The sequence below is a fragment of the Schistocerca serialis genome, chromosome 11 (assembly GCF_023864345.2).
Source record: "Schistocerca serialis cubense isolate TAMUIC-IGC-003099 chromosome 11, iqSchSeri2.2, whole genome shotgun sequence".
NCBI lineage: Eukaryota > Metazoa > Arthropoda > Insecta > Orthoptera > Acrididae > Schistocerca > Schistocerca serialis.
In genome coordinates, this window is record NC_064648.1 from 131,026,419 (window position 1) to 131,048,724 (window position 22,306).

Sequence of the window (22,306 nt, forward strand, 5' to 3'; positions counted from 1 at the left end):
GAAGCTTAATGTCTTGTGCTGTGATGGGAGTGTTGATGTCGGAGGGGGGCAACTGCCCCAAGTACTGGAGACTAGGAGCAAGTGGAGCGACTGAGGTATCAGCACGTTCCATGACGGTGGGGAAAAGAGAATAATCAAAGTGGGTATCATCGGGGATGGAGAAGACCTCGGAAAGGTGGGAAGCGAAGTGGTTGGCCTTACTGAGGTTGTCTGGAAGGGGGCGATCGTCATGGAGAAGGGGGTAGTGGGGAGCGGAAAGGGAACCAGTAAGACGATGGAAGGCAGACCAGTACTTGGAGGAGTTGATAGGGAGGGTGGCATTGAGTCGTGTGCAGGTCTGGCGCCAGTCCCGGCGTTTCGTTGCTGTAATAAGGTTCCGTACGTGTCGCTGTATTTGCCGGTGGCGTTGGAGTGTATCCCTGTCACAAGTGCGGAGGAAGGAGCGATAGAGGCGGCGGGATTCACGGAGGAGGAGGACAGCCCGCGGAGGGAGAGTGGGACGGTGTGGGTGGATGGTTTTAGTAGGAACATGGGCCTCCACGGCGTCAGTAATTACCGTCTGAAGGAAGGACGAGGCGCGGATGATGTCGTCAGGATGGCGATAGGTAAGAGGGTGGCTTTCGACCTGGGTGGAGATGGAGTCCCGGTAGGCATCCCAGTTGGCACGGCGATAGTCATGGACGACCTTGGGAGGGGGTGCAGGTTGCGGAGCTGGAGGGGGGCGGTTTGCAGACGTTATGGTGAGAAGGACAGGGAGGTGATCGCTACCTGTGGGGTCAAGGACGGCGACTGTGATACGCCCAAGGAGGTTGGCGGAGGCAATGACAACATCGGGGGTGGTGTTACTTTCGGGTCGGGTGTGCTGGGGAATGGGAACAAGGTCACCCTGGATTGTGGAGAGGAACTGATGCCACCGCCGAAGGGCAGCAGGAGTGCGGCTATGGACGTTGAGGTCGGCGGCAATCACATAGGTGGAGAAGGTGTGGTCAATGTGTGAGATGAAGTCATAAGGAAGAGGAGCAGTGGAGCGGACATAGATGGTGGCACAGGTAATGGTGAGGGAGGGGAAGAAGACGCTAAGGATAAGGTGTTCAGTGGGGTCATTAAGGAGAGGTTGTGGCCGGACGGGGATATGCTTAAGGTGGCCAATCGCAACTCCACCCTGCGCACGAGGACCAGGAGCATCAGTGCGGTGGAGGATATAGGGGGAGGAGCGGATAGAATGGTGGGGCTGGAGAAAGGTTTCGTTCAAGAGGAAGGTGTCGACCTGGTGGTGGGAGAGGGTGTGCATGAGGAGGTATTTGTTGGAGCGGAAGGAGCGAATGTTCTGGAAGAGGATGCGAGACTCGTGCCGCGCCATGACGGGAAGGAGGGGGGGAAGAGAGGGAAGGGAAGAGACTTAAACTAGGGTGTCGAGGCGGGTGAAGGTAAAGTGGGTTTGGTTGTGGGAGTAAGTGGCGAAGGTGTTCAGGTGGAAAACAGAGCGAGCAGCAAGGGATATTTGTTGGAAGGTGTGCGGGCGCTGGAAAGGGTGAATGTTTTGGAGTACAACGGTAATGAACCGGATGATGTCCTCGGCCGTGGGGCGCGACAAGTTTTTTTTTTTTTTTTTTTTTTTCTTTATTGTATTTCAATTCCCCTATCGGGGCGGGCTGGCAGCAGCATATGCGCTGCTCTTCAGCCGAAAGACATAGAACAAAACAATAGAAGACATTTAAAAACAGCAAAGGAGAGAAGAAGGCGAACATAGATATAAAAAGGGAGAACATCATGGAAGGCAATATACAAAAAAACGGGGTGACTGTAAAATGGAGATAAAAAACTGTTTAAAAGTAGCACACACAAAAAGCCACACACTGCGACGATTAAAAGAAACACAAGGCACAGTATGACTGGAGCATAAAGGTGTTGACGGCTGGCATAGCACACAGCGTAGCACTGACGGCGAACCTCAAGGCAGCACACAATTAAAATCACACCTCTTGACGCACACGAGAAAAGCACGAAACACAACACTGACGTGGCACACTGATGTTGATCAATACAGAGGATCTGCCAGGTTCAAGGAGATGAGGGAGACCTGAAGAAGGGAGGGAGGGGAAGAGATGGGGGAGGGGAAATGGGGGGCGCTCGGAAGAGGGCCAGGTAGGGAGGGATGTGGGAAGGAGAGAGGCAAGTATGGGGTGCAGGGTCTCAGGGGAGGGGGGGATGGAGGAAAATCCGCTCTGGGAGAAGGAGGAAAGAGGAGAAGGGGGCCCTGGGGAGGGGGGGGGGAACAAGGCCGGGTTATAGTTGGAAGGAAGGGTATATGTCACGGCGAAGTTCGTCATCCGGGAGGGGGAGGCGTTGGAAATTGCCCTGATGAAGGAGATGGAGGGTGTGGAGGTGGAGAGAGGGAGGGATACAGCGATAGAGGCGCGGCAACGGGCGGGGGGCGGAGAGGAAGGAGGAAACCAGAGGGTGGGGGGGATCAACCCTGCGAACAATGTAAAGGATGCGGAGATGTTGGAGGAACAAGAGGAGGTGGGGGAAGGGGATCAGTTCATACAGGAGCCGTGTGGGGGAAGGAAGGCGGATACGGAAGGCAAGGCGGAGCGCATGGCGTTCAAGGATTTGGAGAGCCTTGTAAAAGCGGGTGGGGGCGGAGATCCAGGCGACGCTGGCATAACAGAGGATAGGACGGATGAGGGATTTGTAGGTGTGGAGGATGGTAGAAGGATGCAATCCCCATGTCCGGCCGGACAGGAGTTTCAGCAGGCGGAGGCGGGAATGGGCTTTCTGCTGGATGGTCAGGAGATGAGGGGTCCAGGTGAGGTGTCGGTCAAGGGTGAGGCCAAGGTATTTCAGGGTGGGGGTGAGTTGGATAGGACGACCATAAAGGGTGAGGTAGAAATCTTGGAGGCGAAAGGAGCGAGTGGTACGGCCTATGATGATTGCCTGGGTTTTGGAGGGGTTGAGACGGAGGAGCCACTGGTTACACCAAGTGGTGAACTGGTTAAGGTGGGTTTGGAGGGTACGTTGAGACCTTTGAAGGGTAGGATAGAGAGCCAGGAAGGCGGTGTCATCAGCATATTGGAGAAGGTGAACTGGTGGGGGTGGCTTGGGCATATCAGCTGTATACAAGAGATAAAGGAGAGGGGAGAGGACAGAACCCTGGGGGACGCCAGCCGTGGGATAAAAGATACGGGAGTTGGTGTTGTGGAGGGCGACATAGGAAGGACGGTGCGAGAGGAAGGAAGCGACCAGACGGACAAAATTGATAGGCAGGGCGTAGGTTTGGAGTTTAAAGAGGAGACCGGGATGCCATACACGGTCATAGGCATTTTGGAGGTCAAGGGAAACAAAAATGGCGGAGCGACGGGAGTTGAGCTGGAGGGACAGAAGGTGAACAAGGTTGAGGAGTTGGTCATCAGCAGAGAAGGAGGGTCGGAAGCCACACTGGGTAAGGGGGAGGAGGTGGTGTTGAGCAAGGTGCCGATGGATACGGTGGGAGAGGATGGATTCAAGGACCTTACTGAAGACGGAGGTGAGGCAGATGGGACGATAGGAAGAGGCGGCAGAAGGGGGTTTGTTGGGTTTGAGGAAGAGGAGGACGCGGGAGGTCTTCCACAGGTCAGGGTAGAAGCCAGTAGAGAGGATGACATTATAGAGATGGGCGAGGACAGTTAGGAAGGAATAGGGGCTTTCTCGAAGGTGACGGTAGGTGACACAGTCGTGACCAGGGGCCGTGTTGCGTTTGGACTGGAGGAGAAGTTTAATGTCTTGTGCTGTGATGGGAGTGTTGACGTCCAAGGGGGGCAACTGCCCCAAGTACTGGAGACTAGGAGCAAGTGGAGCGACTGAGGTATCAGCACGTTCCATGACGGTGGGGAAAAGAGAATAATCAAAGTGGGGATCATCGGGGATGGAGAAGACCTCGGAAAGGTGGGAAGCGAAGTGGTTGGCCTTACTGAGGTTGTCTGGAAGGGGGCGATCGTTATGGAGAAGGGGGTAGTGGGGAGCGGAAAGGGAACCAGTAAGACGATGGAAGGCAGACCAGTACTTGGAGGAGTTGATAGGGAGGGTGGCATTGAGTCGTGTGCAGGTCTGGCGCCAGTCCCGGCGTTTCGTTGCTGTAATAAGGTTCCGTACGTGTCGCTGTATTTGCCGGTGGCGTTGGAGTGTATCCCTGTCACGAGTGCGGAGGAAGGAGCGATAGAGGCGGCGGGATTCACGGAGGAGGAGGACAGCCCGCGGAGGGAGAGTGGGACGGTGTGGGTGGATGGTTTTAGTAGGAACATGGGCCTCCACGGCGTCAGTAATTACCGTCTGAAGGAAGGACGAGGCGCGGATGATGTCGTCAGGATGGCGATAGGTAAGAGGGTGGCTTTCGACCTGGGTGGAGATGGAGTCCCGGTAGGCAGCCCAGTTGGCACGGCGATAGTCATGGACGACCTTGGGAGGGGGTGCAGGTTGCGGAGCTGGAGGGGGGCGGTTTGCAGACGTTATGGTGAGAAGGACAGGGAGGTGATCGCTACCTGTGGGGTCAAGGACGGCGACAGTGATACGCCCAAGGAGGTTGGCGGAGGCAATGACAACATCGGGGGTGGTGTTACTTTCGGGTCGGGTGTGCTGGGGAATGGGAACAAGGTCACCCTGGATTGTGGAGAGGAACTGATGCCACCGCCGAAGGGCAGCAGGAGTGCGGCTATGGACGTTGAGGTCGGCGGCAATCACATAGGTGGAGAAGGTGTGATCAATGTGTGAGATGAAGTCATAAGGAAGAGGAGCAGTGGAGCGGACATAGATGGTGGCACAGGTAATGGTGAGGGAGGGGAAGAAGACGCTAAGGATAAGGTGTTCAGTGGGGTCATTGAGGAGAGGTTGTGGCCGGACGGGGATATGCTTAAGGTGGCCAATCGCGACTCCACCCTGCGCACGAGGACCAGGAGCATCAGTGCGGTGGAGGATATAGGGGGAGGAGCGGACAGAATGGTGGGGCTGGAGAAAGGTTTCATTCAGGAGGAAGGCGTCGACCTGGTGGTGGGAGAGGGTGTGCATGAGGAGGTATTTGTTGGAGCGGAAGGAGCGAATGTTCTGGAAGAGGATGCGAGACTCGTGCCGCGCCATGACGGGAAGGAGGGGGGGAAGAGAGGGAAGGGAAGAGACTTAAACTAGGGTGTCGAGGCGGGTGAAGGTGAAGTGGGCTTGGTTGTGGGAGTAAGTGGCGAAGGTGTTCAGGTGGAAAACAGAGCGAGCAGCAAGGGATATTTGTTGGAAGGTGTGCGGGCGCTGGAAAGGGTGAATGTTTTGGAGTACAACGGTAATGAACCGGATGATGTCCTCGGCCGTGGGGCGCGACAAGTTATTTTTTTTTTTTTTTTTTTTTTTTTTTTACTTTATTGTTATTTTAAAGCCTGTACAGCAGGCAGGCTGTCAGCAGCATACTACGCTGCTCTTCAGCCATAGAAGGTACAATCAGCAAAAACAGGAGAAAAACATAAAAGTTACAAAACGGTGGGCAATAAACAGGAGACACAGAGAAACAAACACGGAGCCGTTCACACTCGACGATAAGCCACACTGCAAACTGTTGAGACGACGCACAAACACTGAAGGAGACGATGGCACTGGTGAACGATGGAGTGTGACGGTAAACACTGAACACTAAACATGACGGCACACACGATACACTGATGGCGGTGATCTCCGGCGCGCGAATGTCCACTGAGCGTGTGCGAGTCCGGGGACCTGCCAAGAGGGCAACAGGGATGAGGAGGGGGAGAGGGGAGGAAAAGAGGACGCCATGGCTTAGGAGACGGGAACAGGAGGATAGGGACAGGGGAGGGGGGGGCCCGGGGGACGAGGGACGAGAAAAGGAGGAGGGAGGGAAAGGGGAGAGAAGGGAGGGAGGGTGCCCCGAGGAGCAAGCACAGGAGGAGGGTGGGAGGATCAAAGTTGGTAGGAGGGGTAGATGGAGGGGAGGAGGGCATCATCAGGGAGGGGGAGCTGGCGGAAGCCACCTTGGGAGAGGGTAAGGAGGGTGGAGAGATGGAGACCGGGTGGGACGTGGGAGTACAGGCGTGGCAGCGGGCGGGGGTGGGAGAGGATCGGGGAGACGAGCGGGTGAGGAGGATCGAGTTTACGGGAGGTGTATAGGATGCGTATCCTTTCGATGAAGAGGAGGAGGTGGGGGAAGGGGATAAGGTCATACAGGATCCGCGTGGGGGAAGGGAGACGGATGCGATAGGCAAGGCGGAGAGCATGGCGTTCAAGGATTTGGAGGGATTTATAAAAGGAAGGGGGGGCGGAGATCCAGGCGGGATGGGCGTAACAGAGGATAGGGCGGATGAGGGACTTATAGGTGTGGAGGATGGTGGAGGGGTCCAGACCCCACGTTCGGCCGGAAAGGAGCTTGAGGAGACGGAGTCGGGAACGTGCCTTGGCTTGGATTGTCTGGAGATGGGGAGTCCAGGAGAGGCGACGGTCGAGGGTGACGCCAAGGTACTTAAGGGTGGGGGTGAGAGCGATGGGACGGCCATAAACGGTGAGATAGAAATCAAGGAGGCGGAAGGAGGGAGTGGTTTTGCCTACAATGATCGCCTGGGTTTTGGAAGGATTGACCTTGAGCAACCACTGGTTGCACCAAGCGGTGAACCGGTCAAGATGGGATTGGAGAAGGTGTTGGGAGCGTCGCAGGGTGGGGGCAAGGGCAAGGAAGGCGGTGTCATCGGCAAACTGGAGAAGGTGGACGGGGGGTGACGGCGGCGGCATGTCCGCCGTGTACAACAAGTACAGAAGGGGGGAGAGGACGGAGCCTTGGGGCACACCGGCGGAGGGGAAAAAGGTGTAGGAATCGGTGTTATGGATGGTGACATAGGAAGGACGGCGGGAGAGAAAGGAACCGATCAGACGAACGTAGTTAATGGGAAGGGCGAAGGTTTGGAGCTTGAAGAGGAGACCGGAATGCCATACGCGGTCATATGCGCGTTCGAGGTCAAGAGAGAGGAAGATTGTGGAGCGACGGGAATTGAGCTGTTCGGAAAGGAGATGAGTGAGGTGAAGGAGAAGATCGTCGGAAGAGAAGGACGGCCGAAAGCCACACTGGGTAACGGGGAGGAGGCGGTGCTGGCGGAGATGCTGGTGGATGCGGCGGGTGAGGATAGATTCCAGGACCTTGCTGAAGACCGAGGTAAGGCTGATGGGACGGTAGGAGGAGACGGCGGACGGCGGTTTGCCAGGTTTGAGGAACATGAGGATACGGGAGGTTTTCCACAGGTCGGGGTAGTAACCGGTGGACAGGACTACATTGTAGAGCCTGGCCAGGGTGGAGAGAAAAGAGACAGGAGCTTCACGAAGGTGACGGTAGGTGACACGATCGTGACCAGGAGCGGTGTTGCGTTTGGTGCGGAGTGTATTGATGAGATCCTGTGTGGTGATGGGGGCATTAAGGTCCGTGTGTGGAATGTTGTCCAAGTACTGGAAACCAGGAGCGAGGGGAGGGACAGAGGTATCAGTTCGATCGCGGATATCTGGGAAGAGGGAGTAATCGAACTGGGGATCATCAGGGATGGAAAACACATCGGACAGGTAGGAGGCAAAGTGATTGGCCTTACTAAGGGCGTCAGGAAAGGGGCGATCATCGTGGAGAAGAGGATAGTAGGGGGAGGGTTTAGTTCCGGTAAGGCGACGGAAGGCGGTCCAGAACTTGGACGAGTTTAGAGGGAGGGTAGCAGTTAAACGGGTGCATGTCTGTCGCCAGTCCCGGCGTTTCTTGGCCGCGAGCAAATTTCGAATGTGTCGCTGTAGTTGCCGGTGGCGTCGTAAGGTGTCCGGGTCACGCGTGCGGAGGAAGGCACGGTAGAGACGACGGGATTCACGGAGGAGGAGAACGGCCTGTGGTGGTAAGGTAGGACGGTGGGGGTGGATGGCAACAGTAGGGACGTGGGCCTCCACGGCCTCAGACAAGGTCTGCTGGAGAAAGGAGGCGGCATGGGTGACATCATCAGGACGGCGGTAGGCGAGAGGGTGGCTATCGACCTGAGTGGAGAGGGTATCCCGGTAGGCATTCCAGTTGGCACGGGAAATAGTCATGGATGTACTTAGGGGGAGGGTCATGACGAGGGTCGGGGCGGGGGCGACGGCCGTCTGAAACGGTGAGGAGGACAGGGAGATGGTCGCTACCAATAGGCTCCAGGACATCCACCGTAATGCGACCAAGGAGGTTGGGGGAGGAGAGGATAACATCGGGAGTGGAGTTGGATTCGGGACGAGTATGCTGGGGGATGGGGAGGAGGTCGCCTTGAAGGGAGGAGAGGAACCGATGCCACCGCCGTAACTGGGCAGCGGAGCGACTATGGATGTTGAGGTCGGCGGCGATCACATAGGAGGAGAAGGTACGGTCGATGTGGGAGAGGAAGTCGAAAGGAAGAGGGGCGTTGGGGCGGACATAGATGGTGGCACAGGTAATGGTAAGGCCGGGGAAGAAGAGACTAAGGATCAGGTGTTCGGTGGGGTCGGGAAGGAGGGGCTGGAGCCGAACGGGGATCTGGCGGTGGTGGCCAATGGCAACTCCGCCACGCGCAACTGGGAGGGGATTATCGGAGCGGTGGAGGAGATAGGGGGAGGTGTGGATGGAGTGGTGGGGTTGGAGGAAGGTTTCATTGAGGAGGAAGGCATCCACACGGTGGGTAGCAAGGGTGTGCAGGAAGAGGTTCTTGTTGGCGGGAAGGGAGCGGATATTGTTGAAAAGGATACGATGCTGTCGCGCCATGATAAGGACTTAGACGAGGGTGTCAAGGCGGGAGAAGGTGAAATGGGCCTGGTTATTGGAAAAGGTGGCGTACATTTTAAGGTGGAATATGGAACGGGCGGCGAGGGAGATCTGTTGTAAGGTGTGGGGGCGCTGAAAGGGATGGACGTTTTGAAGGACAATGGTGAGGAACCTGATGATGTCCTCAGCAGTGGGGGGGGGACGAAGGGAATTGCCAGGAGGGGTGGGGGCGTCCAGGGGACGGACAGGTACGGTGAGTTCAGGAGTGGTGGGAGGGGGTCGGGCTTTGCACTTTTGGGAGTAGGTGGGGTGGGGGAGGCTGCAGGTATTACAGGAGGGAGGGGATTGGAGGTTGGGGCACTGCCGGAGGAAGTGCGCTTGCCGACAATGTGGGCAGGTGGGGGCCTCGCGGCACTCTGCTGTTGGATGTGCATTGTAGCGCAGACATCTCTGGCAGCGCAGGGATTGAGGGGGGGAACGGGAGGGGTCGACCTTGTACCGCTGATTGAAGAGGAGGGCACCCTCCTTCAGGAGACGGTCAATGGAGGGGGCGTCCTCAGAGAAAACCCGCATAAGGCGGGTGGGGCCGGTCGCGTTGAAAATGCGGCGGACCGCCCGCACCTCCAGGGTGGGATGGGCCTTCAGCTCCGCCAGCACCTCCTCCTCCGTGATCGACGGGCTAAGCCGAGTGATCACGGCGGTGAGGGTCGGCGGGCGACGCGGGGGTTGGGGTTGGCGGGTAGGAGATGGGGAGGGAGCAGGGGTGAGGGAGGCGTGAGGACCAAAACGGGTGATGGGGAGGCGGGAGAGGATGTCAGTATGGAGAGTTGGGCTGGGGGAGGAGATAAGAACAGAATCCCGTCTGGGAGTAAGGAGAGAGATGGGGACGCCAGGGAAATGTTGGCGGAGGAGGAGGGAGAGATTCCGGGCCTCGAGGAAGGAAGGATCGGGACGGGACAGGAGATATTTGTAGAGACCGGGTGGGGAGGAGGAGGAGGAGGAGGAGGAGGAGGAGGGAGCGGGGCCTGGTGGGGAGACGTCCATGGCATTTTGGGGTGGGGATGGCGGGCGGGGTGGAGCCTTTTTAGGAGCAGAGGAAGTGGAGGCGCCACTAGGGCGTTTGACAGCGGCAGATGGGCGGGTGGTGACAGGAGGGACGGGAACGATGGGGAGGTGGTGGGAAGGGACAGGTCCCGGCACGGACGCAGCAGGCGGCGCCGGAGATAGTGACTGTGACGGTGCAGGCGAATGTGGCAGTGATGGTGATGGTGACGATGATGACGGTGGTGGCGGTGATGGCGATGGCGACGGCGATGGGGAGAGCTGGGCGTGGGCAGTGGCCCGACGGGCCACCACCCTAGCCGGAGCTGCAGTGACAGGCTGGGGGAGTGGGGGGAAAGGATCAGAACGAGAGGAAGAGGCGGGAGATGGGGAGACAAAGAGCGAGGGCGAAGGGATAGAGAGGAGGGGAGGGATGGAAGGAGGGGGGTGGGATTGGGCACACCAAGTGATAGTGGTGGAGGCGGCGGAAGGGGACGTATACACGATGGCGGTGGTGGTAGTAGTGACGGTGGTGGTGGGGGCGGACATGACGACAAGAAGAAGAAAGAAAAACACAGCACTAAAAGGACAGGACACACACTGGGGGACGACGGACGGCGACGGCGACGGCGACGGCGACGGCGAGAGGCAGGGACGCTGCTGCCGCGGACGGGGCCGGGGCGGCGGCGGCTGCGGCTGCGGCTGCTGCTGGCTGCGGCTGCTGCTGGCTGGACTGCTGCTGCCACCGGAGGGCTGGCTGGCTGGCTGGCTGGCTGGCTGCGGGACCACTGCTGCAGGCCGGGACCGGGAACTGCTTGCTGGCTGGCTGGCTGGCTGGCTGGCTGGCTGGCTGGCTGGCACCTGGAACCCCTAACACTTCGATTACCGCGAAAAAGGCACAATCGAAGGGCGGTAACCTTGCGGTGTACCGCCGGAGATGCACAAGAAGTTTTCAATTTCCCACATATAATAAACACATTAGCAAGAATGTTGCTGGGTGTGAAGTACATTCCTTACAAGATGGCCATAGATATGGACATTTATTCAAATTTTCTGAAGCAACTGGAAACAAGTAATTGATATCGGTAAGGACATCGTTCTCGTTTTCAGCATTTTCCTGCTGAACAGCTTATTGCGAGATCCAGTACACAGCCGTTACGTCCTGCACTGTTGCTCGACGTCGCCAACAGATGTCAGCTCGAAACGCCGTCGGGAAAACATGGCGATCGTTATATCCCTAGGTTCGTTTGATCAGTTACCAGAATGCGCCAGACAACAGGCTGTACTGCGCATGCGCAGCTACGATGACGTAGCAGCCCGTGCTTGGTGCTTGCTCTGCTGATACGATTTTCGTCGTATTTCTGGTGGGGCATCACGTGACCATGTGTAGCATATTTTTGAGAGGACATACTGAATTGTACTTACAGCAATTGTTTTATCATATCCCACACAGATAAAGGACGCAAATAAGGAAGCAGTTCTTGGCTTTTGAGTCATTTCAAAATTAGACTCCACAGCTCGAAGTACCATAAAATTTTTGACACTTTTTTTTTTTTTAATTAGTGCTCTGCAATGTTGTTATGTAGCATTTCCAACACGTTTACATCTACACACCACTGCAAAAAGCTACTAGGATGGAATACAAATTACTTGCAACAAAAAAGAGAGAGTTTCTCGTGTAGCTTACACCGGAATGAAGGACAATAAATTTCATGACGTAGGCACGCGTCATCGCATGTGCCACGAGTTGTCCGATCGACTGTTGTGTGAATGCTGTATACATCGACTGTTGTGTGCATCTTCGATCTGCATTGCTATTTGTTTGTGTAGTTTCATTGTCCGCGTGTCCGGTGTTGCTCGCGTGAACGGCGTTCTCAACATGGGCTCTAACGGAGATGAGAAAGCTTTCGAACAGATCCTTCAAGATAATCTGAAAGATTTCGCTGTCGGTAACGACGGCAAATACTGTGGCTACTGTGATTCGGAGGAAGAGATCAAAAGACTATGAATAGTCTTAAGTGCATAGGGTATTCATACTCGGTAAGGAGCAGCCACCATCGCCAAAAATTGCATGAAACCGCCACCAGTAAGTAAATTAGTGTCTCAAGTTTTTGTGCATGTGCTTCACAGTTAGTATACTAACACCATGAAGTGTTTCCGTTTTGGCAGAGTTATTGCTGTGGATCTTCAGTGAAAAAGAGTTGCTCAAATTTCTTTTCTCACCTCACCGACATTTTTGCTGTTTCTCATGAACATCCTCATTCCGTATTTCTGATTTCATGAGTCTGCCTTGTCTACCAATCCCTCCACTATCAGAGTGTTCTTTTCCTGTCAAGTCCTTGCAGAGTTTCTGAAGTCTTGCTCCCATTCTCTAAAGCATATGTCCTATAAATTCAAGTTTTTTGGTTTCACCATATGGTTTAGCAACCTCAACACTTAAAACCTTCAGAGTCACCATCACAAAGGTAGTGAGTGTATTGCACATCTTCCCTAGCAACTGATCTAATACAAACAGCTTCTGGATTAGAAAGGCATTTGAACATGAAAAAGAAGAGGTACTACACATAAGATAGGTCCATCTTTTTTGAAAGTGTACAATTATTGTATTGCTTTAATACCCAAATATGTATCACCATAGTTGTGGTGTCCTCAGCAGTTTCTTTTATTTATTTTGTGTGTATCTCCTGTGACTGACAAACCAAAATCAGCCATGGGTCTAAAGACAAGTGTATTAATTTAGACATGTGTATCATTTTGGTTCACCTGCCTCGAGAAAACTGGGTGTTTGTGTTGTCCTCATCATTTCATCTTGAAAGTGGTGTGATTGGGCTGAGCCAAATGTTCGGAATTTGTGTGGGCACTGATAACCACGCATTTGAGTGCCCCACAAACCAATCATCACCACCACCAGCATTTTGGTTGGGGGATGCAGGACACACAGAAAGTAGATAAAAAGAAATAAACCATTGAAGGTGCCACAACTGTTGTGATAAATGTTTGGATATTAAAACAATAATTGTGTATGCTAAAAGGTGGGCCCATGTTTAATTCATAATTATTTTTCTGCAGGCACAGGAAAAGAACTCAAAATTCCAATAGTTTATGAGAAATGCTTCTTCAAAATTCACAGTTGTGCTAAAGTTCCTTGCAGAGTATTACTGGAAGGCTTCAATTTCTGATGTACTTAAAGTTGCTCTTAGTGAACTGGGTTGATTCATAATAATTACATGCGATTATCTTTGTTGGCATTTAAGAAGGAAGCCCATAATGAACAGAGGCAGTGTCTTATATCATCAAGACTATTGGTGTTCAGAGGTGTCATACTAACTTGCTTAGTAGTAGACAGTGGTAGTGTGCAGAGAGAGTGATGTCAGAAGTTTTATCAGGTCCCATATTTTAAAATATGGATATTATTTTTCAGGGGGTGAAAGAAGCAGCCTAAAGTGTCTGTTCCCTGCAGTCTGGCCATTTAGCCACCAGAGAGCTTATCAGTTCCTTCCGTAAATAGGGTCCCACCCGGGTGATGAGTGGGAAGGGGTTCTTGTAGTTTCGATTCTGTCTCATTTACTTCTTCAGTTCAGACTCCTTTCACTTCACCCCACATTGTGCAGGCAGATACTTGCTGAAATATCCCAGTTCCTATTCCACATCCCTGTATAATGCAAACTTTCTGATTTTTTGTTACATTACACCATACTAATTCATTTTGTTGGCCATCCATGTAGGATGGAACTCTTGCAATCGTGTGTGTGTGTGTGTGTGTGTGTGTGTGTGTGTGTGTGTGTGTGTGTGTGTGTGTGTGTGAGAGAGAGAGAGAGAGAGAGAGAGAGAGAGAGAGAGAGAGAGTCACTAAAACAGATATGATGCTTATGGTTGCATAAATATATATGGCTACACATCTGTTGCTCATGTGCCTAATAATGGCTGATAATAGGCTGTAACATATTTCTTTACTGTGTTTTCAATAAAAGATTCCTCCAATGTCTACTTTCTGGTACATGAAAAGCACAGTCACTTACAGAAAACATTTTCAGCATATGCTGGCTTAAAACAGTTGTTTGTTAGGATAGTTTGACACTGTTCTATTGAACAGAACTAAATGTTATCCTTAACCACAAGTTAGATCAATAATATTTAGTAGCTCTTTAACAGAGTTTAGAACTCTCCTGATGACAATAATATTTTTGATCTACTTGTGGAAGCTTATTACAGCCTTTTCCTGTGTGCAGGACACAAATTTGGCATTTACCTGAGATTTTTAAGATTTTGGTGTTGGTCGGATTTAATTTCATCTTTGTGTATGAAAGATATTCTGTAGGAATTATTTGATTCTGCAGTAATTACAAAGATTTCACATTACATTTTGAAACTACAGTGGATCACAGGCATTACACATATTAACAAGTCATGTTATACCTTCATCAGTGTAGTCCATATGAGGTGCCAAATGTTTTTATGGTAAATTTTCACTAACTTTTAAGCAAAAGGCACTGCACTTCCCAAAACTTGATAGGTGTAGCAAAAACCCTACTAATTTTTTTGCTTAAATTGTCGAAAAGTTTTGTAAAGTACAATGCAAAACACGTGATACAGTGATTATGACAGTGATTATATGAAATGAAGTGTTATGAAGCATAGATCGTGAAAGTGAGCCCTTAAGGCTTACAGGTTATTGCACTTTGAAAGTAAACTGCAGAACTGATTGAGGTATTGTCATTTTAAACCTTGATCTCTGTACGAAATATATACTTGCATGGAACTCTCAGCAGTTTTGAACAGAGCACTACTCTTTTTTGTATCCCTACTTCCTAACTTAAATATTGGTTGTACCATCTGTACAGTACTCCAGAAAACGATGCCATGAGTAATTATGAAGTGGTTATGTACATGCCATAACATTTAAAGCATAGCCTCTACACTAATGATTCATATTCCTGTCTTGTCATGTTATTATTTTTATCTGCCATCCTGTATTACTATTGGGTGTGATGTGTTTGAATATTTCGGTGTTCTTTTCTTGTTACAGTTTGTGTGTTTCATATTTTCTACAATTTTGTAATTTTAATATTAGCACTTTACTGCATTTGGGATGGGGGGGGGCGGGGGGGGGGGGGGAGAGAGATTATATTTGGTGTGTACATTGGTACAGTGAGTTTAAAAGTGTTAGGCAACAATACTTAAGTCTGAGATTTAAATATTAATTGTGATTTAGAGTACTTTGTTGATATAGTTTTATGTACCTTTTAATCCAGGGTTCACTGTTAGGTTTCTTGTAAAATTCAAATTATTTTGGGCTAGAGAAAACCCTGTATGTGACTCTTCTGGATGTAGCATTTGAAGTTATATTTAATATTCTTTATACTTTCAGGCTGACCATGTTAACCCAGCAAAAAAGAGATTGTTGATTATGGATACGAAAAAGAGCGATTGCCCTGCCACTTTTTCAATTAAATGTGTTAAAGTGTATCCAGGCTATTCTGTTCAATCAGTAGATGATCGTGAAATTAAAAAGAAAGTAAGTATGGGGTTTCTATTCTGTAATTTGATGTTTTTATGTCATTTGTTCTAGAAATAGTCTATTGCTCCACAAACTATTTGTACTTAATGCGTTGTCTCTTGTTAATTATAATAATTTTTGTGTTAAAGGTTGTCCACAGTTTAAAACAGGCTTTGGAGGCAGCCAATAAACCTGAAAGTGTTCTTCGCTTTTATGTGAGGGCGTCACCACCAGACCACCATACCCACAGCACAGAAAGCATAAAAGCAAGTGGAGACATACATCCCTTGCTAGCTGTGGAAATAGCAAAGGTTGTTGAAGATGGAACTACATCTGTGAGAATAATAAAGTTGCATCTTGAAAGATTTGTGAACATAACCTTCACTGGACCACACAAGCCAGATAATATGAACACTACATTTTACCCCAAACATCTCACAATATATAGTCATGTATACAGGGCCCTTAAGAAATTGAAGAAAAGTGTGTTTGACCAAGAGGCTTTGCAAATGCAGATTAATGAGTGGCAGAAAGAATATAGAGGTGACAATATTTTTTTTCAGGCCTTTTTCAGATGTTGATGGAGAAATACAGCCATTGCTGTTTTGTTACGAGGGTGCATGGCAGAAGGATATGTTAAAAAAATATGGAGATGTATGTTTGCTTGATGCCACCTACAAAACAACAAAATATGACATTCCTTTATTTTTTGTTACAGTAAAGGCAAACGGATGCTGTTTAGTGGTAGGTTTTTTCTTTATTCAGGTAGAAGATACAAGGTCAATTGCTGAAGCACTACTTGTTTTCAAGAGGTGGAATACAGACTTCAACCCAACCTACAGGGTTACTGATTTCTCAGAGTCCGAGATAGCAGCAATTAAAGAAATATTTCCATTTTCAAAAGTGTACTTGTGTTCATTTCACAGGGAACAGGCTTGGGGGCGATGGGTTAAAAAGGGAGGGAATCTAACTGTAGGAACTGATAAGGAGTCCGTTCTGGAGCTTGTGGCGCTATGTTGCAGCGTCTCCATCTGAGGAACAGATCAAACTCAATGTTGAAATGTTAGAGACTCATGAGGTTTTTCGTAGGAACCCCAAGCCACTTATTTATTTTAAAAATCAATGGCTCTCAGTTGCTGAAAATTGGGTGAGAGCTTTCGAGAATATTGGCACATTTGCCAATATTAGAACCACAAACGGTGCTGAAACAATAAACAAGAAGGTCAAAAAGTCTTTTCTGAACTATGACACAGACAAAACATTAACAGGAGTTGTTAAGGTATTAGTAAATAGTTTCATTCCTGGCCTCATGAAAAAGTATTGCCAAATGAATTCTGTTATTAGAAAGAACAATGAAGTTGTACCTGCATTTTTGCATGGAAAGACACAGGAAAATATAACACACGTGTGGAAACGATATTCTTCTGCGGAAGAAAGCTTCAGTAAAGAGTCAGTGTCAGTAATAAGTGAGGGTGTTTTTTCCGTGAAAAGCGACACTTCAAAAGATCTTAGGTATACTGTAAACTTTGCGGAACCAAGTTGTACATGTGAAGATTACCAAAAGCACAAATATATGTGTAAACATTTTTGTGCCATCTTTATTTTCTATACTCAATGGGGTTTTGACAAAGTAAATGAAAAGTACAGAAATAGCCCGTTAATTTGTTTGGATAGGACATATGGGTATGGTGCAAGTGGCAGCTGTATTCCACAGACTGATTCTGCACTGCATGAATTAGAGGAGTCCAGCAGTGATGATGCTATGAATGAAGAGCATAACATTCCTGAACCATCAGCTTCTCCTTCATCTCTGTTTCGAGAGGCAAGAGAGAGATGTCGGAATATTATAAATCTCACATACAGTTGTGACAATGACACGATAAAAAAGTGTTAGAGGCACTTAAAAATGTGGAACATATTGGTTGTCGAACCCTACAGAAAATGGTCTTCCTTTAGCAGCGACATCATCTACAAAAATGTAGGAACACTCATTTAAATGGAGGTAGCATTTGTGAAACATGTATTTGCCCTTTTGCTTTTCTGGATGTTCATACAGATTTAAAAATGAAATGGATTGATCAGAGTATGGTGAGTTAAGTGTCTACAGCAATCACTTACATTGGGAGATTTTTCAGTTTTACATTAAAATATGTGGTAGTACAGCAAATTTAAAACTGGAAGAACTTCCCAACCAAAATGAAAGTCATGGTTACACAACTTGCCATACCCTCATAAATACATTTTACCATCAATAGTTAAAGTAGATACCCAACTGTGTGCTGATTGTGCTACTACTGATACTTTTTTGTTAAGTGGAATTGGTAGCATGAAGCGAGACTGGAAGTACCAAAAAGCTCTTCTTTATTTCTTATAACAATAATAATTATTATTATTACACTTTATTACAAATATTGTCAGAGTTATTGGAGAAATACATAATAGGTGGTACCAATGGTCATTACTGAAGGTTGATACAAGAGAATTAAAACTCTGAATGGTTCCTAAAAAGCAGATCTGATCAAATTTTACAGAAAGCTACATGTAAATATACAGGAGTAAAAACTGTCACCACTGTTGGCATGAGAGTTTCCATAATGCTATAGCTAAGACTTTGTATGTAGTGTTTGACGATTCAGTATGGTACTTTTCCAGTAATGGGTAATGAAAATGTCATGGCGCCTGTGCAGAAGTGCCTATTTCATATTAGAGTTAGCGACCCATGTGTGCATCTGTTTAATGTTGAAAAGTGTTGTTTTCATATATGTTTGATCGGAAGTTAAACAACAACACTTTTCATGTAAAACAGATGCACATGTGTGTATGTAATTGTAACAAGAAACATATGCACATGTGCCATGTTCATTTCCCATTTCTGAAAAATGACTGACCATTCTAACTACATTTTATGTAGGGTTTATGTAAAAATTAGTAATGTTTACAGGGCTTTCTTGTCTCTTTTGCAACAAGTGAGGGATTGGCGGCCATTTATGTTCCACCACAGTTTCCGCACAAAATACTCAAACTTACTACTTGCACTGATTCAGTACAAAAGTCAATTACTAAAGCATATGACACCATTGCATTGTTGTATCTTTCTGTGCAGGCTCAGGGATATATGTTTCAATGGTAGGATTTTTCTGGTGTGTGTGTGTGTGTGTGTGTGTGTGTGTGTGTGTGTGTGTGTGTGTGTGTGTGTGTGTGAGACTACTTCCAGAAGCAGTTCCTCAACCATTTAGTCTTGTGGATCTCACACACACACACACACACACACGCACACACACACACACACACACACACACATTGATATTCTTTAATTATACTTCAAGATGCAGCTGGCTAGTAGTACGCATCGCAACATAAAAAATAATAAATTCCCCACAGACAAGAATTAGATATGAACCAACAAAATTTCATGCAAGGATATTGCCAAAATTTGTGCCCCGTTAAGTTTTAATGATTCTGTAACAACAGATGATGTAACATGTCACCACAAGAAGTAATGCACTCCCATTTTCTACAGTTAGATAACCTGGTTCCTAAGACAGAAGTGTCAAGTGCGTCCAAGTGAAATAATGTAAATAGCTTTTTCCAAAAGGGAAATGCATCCTTAATAGTTTTTACCTTGAACTCTAAGAAACTGGCACCCAACCCATTAACTGTGGATGATGATTGTTCCATCTCTTGGGAATTTGTAGAACTTCGTAAATTGGCACTCATACAATCAACTTCAAAGGAGGGTCGAGGAAAAGAAAAATCCAACCACTAAACACCACATCTTTGCATTGAGTGTCGGGCAAAACATAGGAAAGTCACATTTTGTATATATCATCTAGCAAATTAACTTGCATTGCTTTGTGTCACTGTTCTGTACTGCATTGGTATTGGGATTCAGACTCAGCAGGGAAAAGGTTCACATCCATAGGTTCTGTTTGTGCTCATTAATCTGAATCTGTATTAAATTTTCTTCACATTGCAAATTGTCTTGTCTGTGAAGTAAAACTTCGTGTAGTCGTGGTGTCACTTGATTTCTCTAGTGAAGTCAACGGGAATAAGTAGATTCTGTAAGCTTACGTGGATTTGGTTTATGTAGCTAAGTGGTACTTAATATTTAAAATTTGATAATCTTGTAACTTTTAAATACATAAGAATTTTTTTGTACTTATTACTATAGACATAGGATTTTTGTGTAAATGAGCTCTTAAAAAACTACAAAGGTATTTGTTTTTGTAAATAAAGTGGCATGTCTCACACCATAATAAATTGTACAGATGAGCAGTGTAACATCTGAAATATGTGTTATGGATGTATACCATGTTTTTAATGAAAACTGTAATCATATTGTTTGTCCAATAAAACCAAATTTTTATTCTTTTTTTTGTTTCATTTCTAAATATTTTGCGATATTGATGGCATAAATTATTACATTCTTATATAAGGTAATATTTTGCAGATGTGCAAATTGTGGAAAAATGTGAAGCATGAGATGAATTAGGAAAAGTGTTATTTTGTTGAAAACCAACATTCTGAGCCTAAAGCTGTGTACAAAATACAAATTCAGGGCCATTACATGTCAAATCACGCAGGTCATGTCACTCATCTCTGATTTTCATGACACTTTGCATGTTTGGTCGTATTTATAACACCTTCTGCAAAATCTTTTTGTCCTCAGACTAAAAATTTCTTTATATTGGATTTTAAATGTAGTAATATTCTAATAACTGGGTTCTGCAAGAACGTTAATGCATAGTAGTACATATCTAAATAAATGCCCAAAACTCAGGTGTTTATGAAGCTTTCACTTTGGATTCTTTTTCATAAGTTAAGAGATGCACATACTTAACTGGCATGTAATTATTTAAGCACTAAAGTTACAAAAAAAAAAAAAAATACAGAAAGTTTTAATGTCACTTTCCAAGTTCTGGAAAAACTACAGACACCATGAAAAATGCTTGTCACATTTCTCCACCCTGGTGGGAACTTAAAATTGATCTTATATAACAATAACAGGACAGTAAACATTGTAATAAAATAAAATTACTACTGGGTTTTTCAAATGGACACACAAATGCAAAATCACAACACTTTGTATTGCTTAGGAAAAAAAAAAATTCTATATAAGATGACATGCACTTTTTCTACGTGTTACTCTGCATGGCAATAGTGCAAAATTTCTCCACATGTTATGAATTTGAGGGGAAAAATTGGAATTTTTTTACAAATTTAAATGCTGCAACTAAAGTTAGTCATTTGGGTTGCATTACTTCATACAAAAATAACATCTTATTTTCATCACACACTGCCATATTTTCCGAGATGTGACAGAGGGATGTATCTTTATTGGGAAAAAATTAATACCTATTCTTGACTAATGGGAATATAGAAAATCAACTTAGGCTGTTCTCAAGACAATGAATTTTAAATATGTAAAACACTTTCTGACAGTTGATACAAGATTTATTTTTGTTGAAACTTCTTTTTTTCTTTTAAAAAAAAAAGAAAAAAATGTGGCACCCCGAGTTTTCATAGAAATTGGATGTCCATTAAACACATGTCACATCATTGTTCAGAAGATCATTCAAATCACATTGTGTAAAATGACAACCTATAGCAAGGGTGGCTCATGAAAATAGAGCCAAAAGTTATAAATTTAACTGAAACATTTTCATTACACAGGTAAACTTTATTTAGGGTGTCAAATTAGCGTATTTAAACAACAATTATGGTAGCTACACTAATGTTAATTTAAAATGTAAATGTTCAGCAGTGGAGATCCCTGAAACTATGAAACTTCTTAATAGCATCTCTGATTTTTTTCCACTGTGAAATTATTTTTATTAACTTCATATCTTTTCATGAAAGTAACACGTTTTTGCATAATGTTGATTTAGGTACACCAACAGCACATAAAATGTGTTTCAAAGGAACAAAACAAGTCTTCCTTCACAGGCCAAAAAAATGACACTGCTGGACCAGGTGGGTGGAGAAAAAGTAGTTCAACATTTCCTTCTTCATCACATACATTTCTGACAAAGGCAAAGTACCACCTGTCATACACTGCTTCTACAAAAGAATTTTGTTGAGGATGAGTGCATGTTAATTGTGAGGCATTTTCATTGAATGAAGGCTTTTCAGAAGAAGTTACTCTTCTAATGTTTTAGATTAGAAGACTTTTTAGTACAGATTCATGAAATATCACCTCTGGGCCATCTGCATCACTTTAATTTCTATTACTGATGTCAGTTTTCTGTTCACAAATCTTACAACATGTTATGCACAATTTTTGGTTTGGATTCATATAGATTAATTTAGCATTTAATGTTTTAGACAAGCAAACTGACCTCCAATATTTAACTGTTTGTGTTTTTTGAAAGGATCACAAGTTTTTTGATGACTTTCAGAAACTTTTAAGTAATAGTATCTGTGATGACCATGTATAGTAGGACTTCTTGATCTTTTGAAAAGCTTATATTGGGTTGCAGAAATATCAAATCTCATTCTTCACTCAGCTCTTCTGTTTCTTGTAGAGTTTTACCTAAGGTATAGGTGGTCAAATGACATGGTGTTCTTATTAATGTTCCAAGTGAGAATTCGCCTTTTTTCTATCACAACTGACTGAGCACTAATTCACTTAAAACATACTGTATAAAAATAGGATGATAGGGCCACTCCGGTAACAGAATAACCTGTCTCGCAGAAAGACAAAGACCAGCCAAGGCCAAATAGAGTAATGAATTTCAGTGATTGCTCCATGGATTTCATGCCTATAAAGGTTTCAAACAAGCTGCTGCTGTCTAAGTACACTTTATTACTGTGAGGAGGTGATTGGCTGAATCATATATATTATAGTCTTTAAATAATTACTGAATTAGTCAAATGAAAGGAAATAAATTTTTACACTTAAAGTTAACTTGCCTGCCTTGAATGAGTTATACTTAAGTATGCTAATTTAATACCTTTTCATCTGAGGCAGTGGGACAATGAGTGGATGTTCTTCCCTTTTCCAACGCGGCAGAAAG

At 46.6% G+C, this 22,306-nt stretch overlaps 2 protein-coding genes across 23 annotated transcripts in view; both read left to right on the forward strand.

Annotated features, from left to right (window-relative positions):
• Positions 1-22,306, forward strand: part of LOC126426686 (uncharacterized) — an 897,888-nt gene that overhangs the window by 641,177 nt on the left and 234,405 nt on the right. The gene's annotated exons all lie outside the window — the stretch shown is intronic.
• Positions 11,708-22,306, forward strand: part of LOC126426693 (uncharacterized) — a 174,213-nt gene continuing 163,614 nt past the window's right edge. The window contains exons 1-3 of one of the 3 annotated variants that reach the window (XM_050088614.1): positions 11,708-11,879; positions 15,162-15,308; positions 15,440-17,596. In XM_050088614.1, coding sequence (XP_049944571.1) covers positions 11,865-11,879; positions 15,162-15,308; positions 15,440-15,871 — 594 coding nt within the window. In that variant the 5' untranslated portion in view covers positions 11,708-11,864 and the 3' untranslated portion in view covers positions 15,872-17,596. Of the gene's footprint in view, positions 11,880-15,161; positions 15,309-15,439; positions 17,597-22,306 lie in introns of those variants that run through there. The other 2 variants (XM_050088612.1, XM_050088613.1) reach the window with 2 other exon arrangements.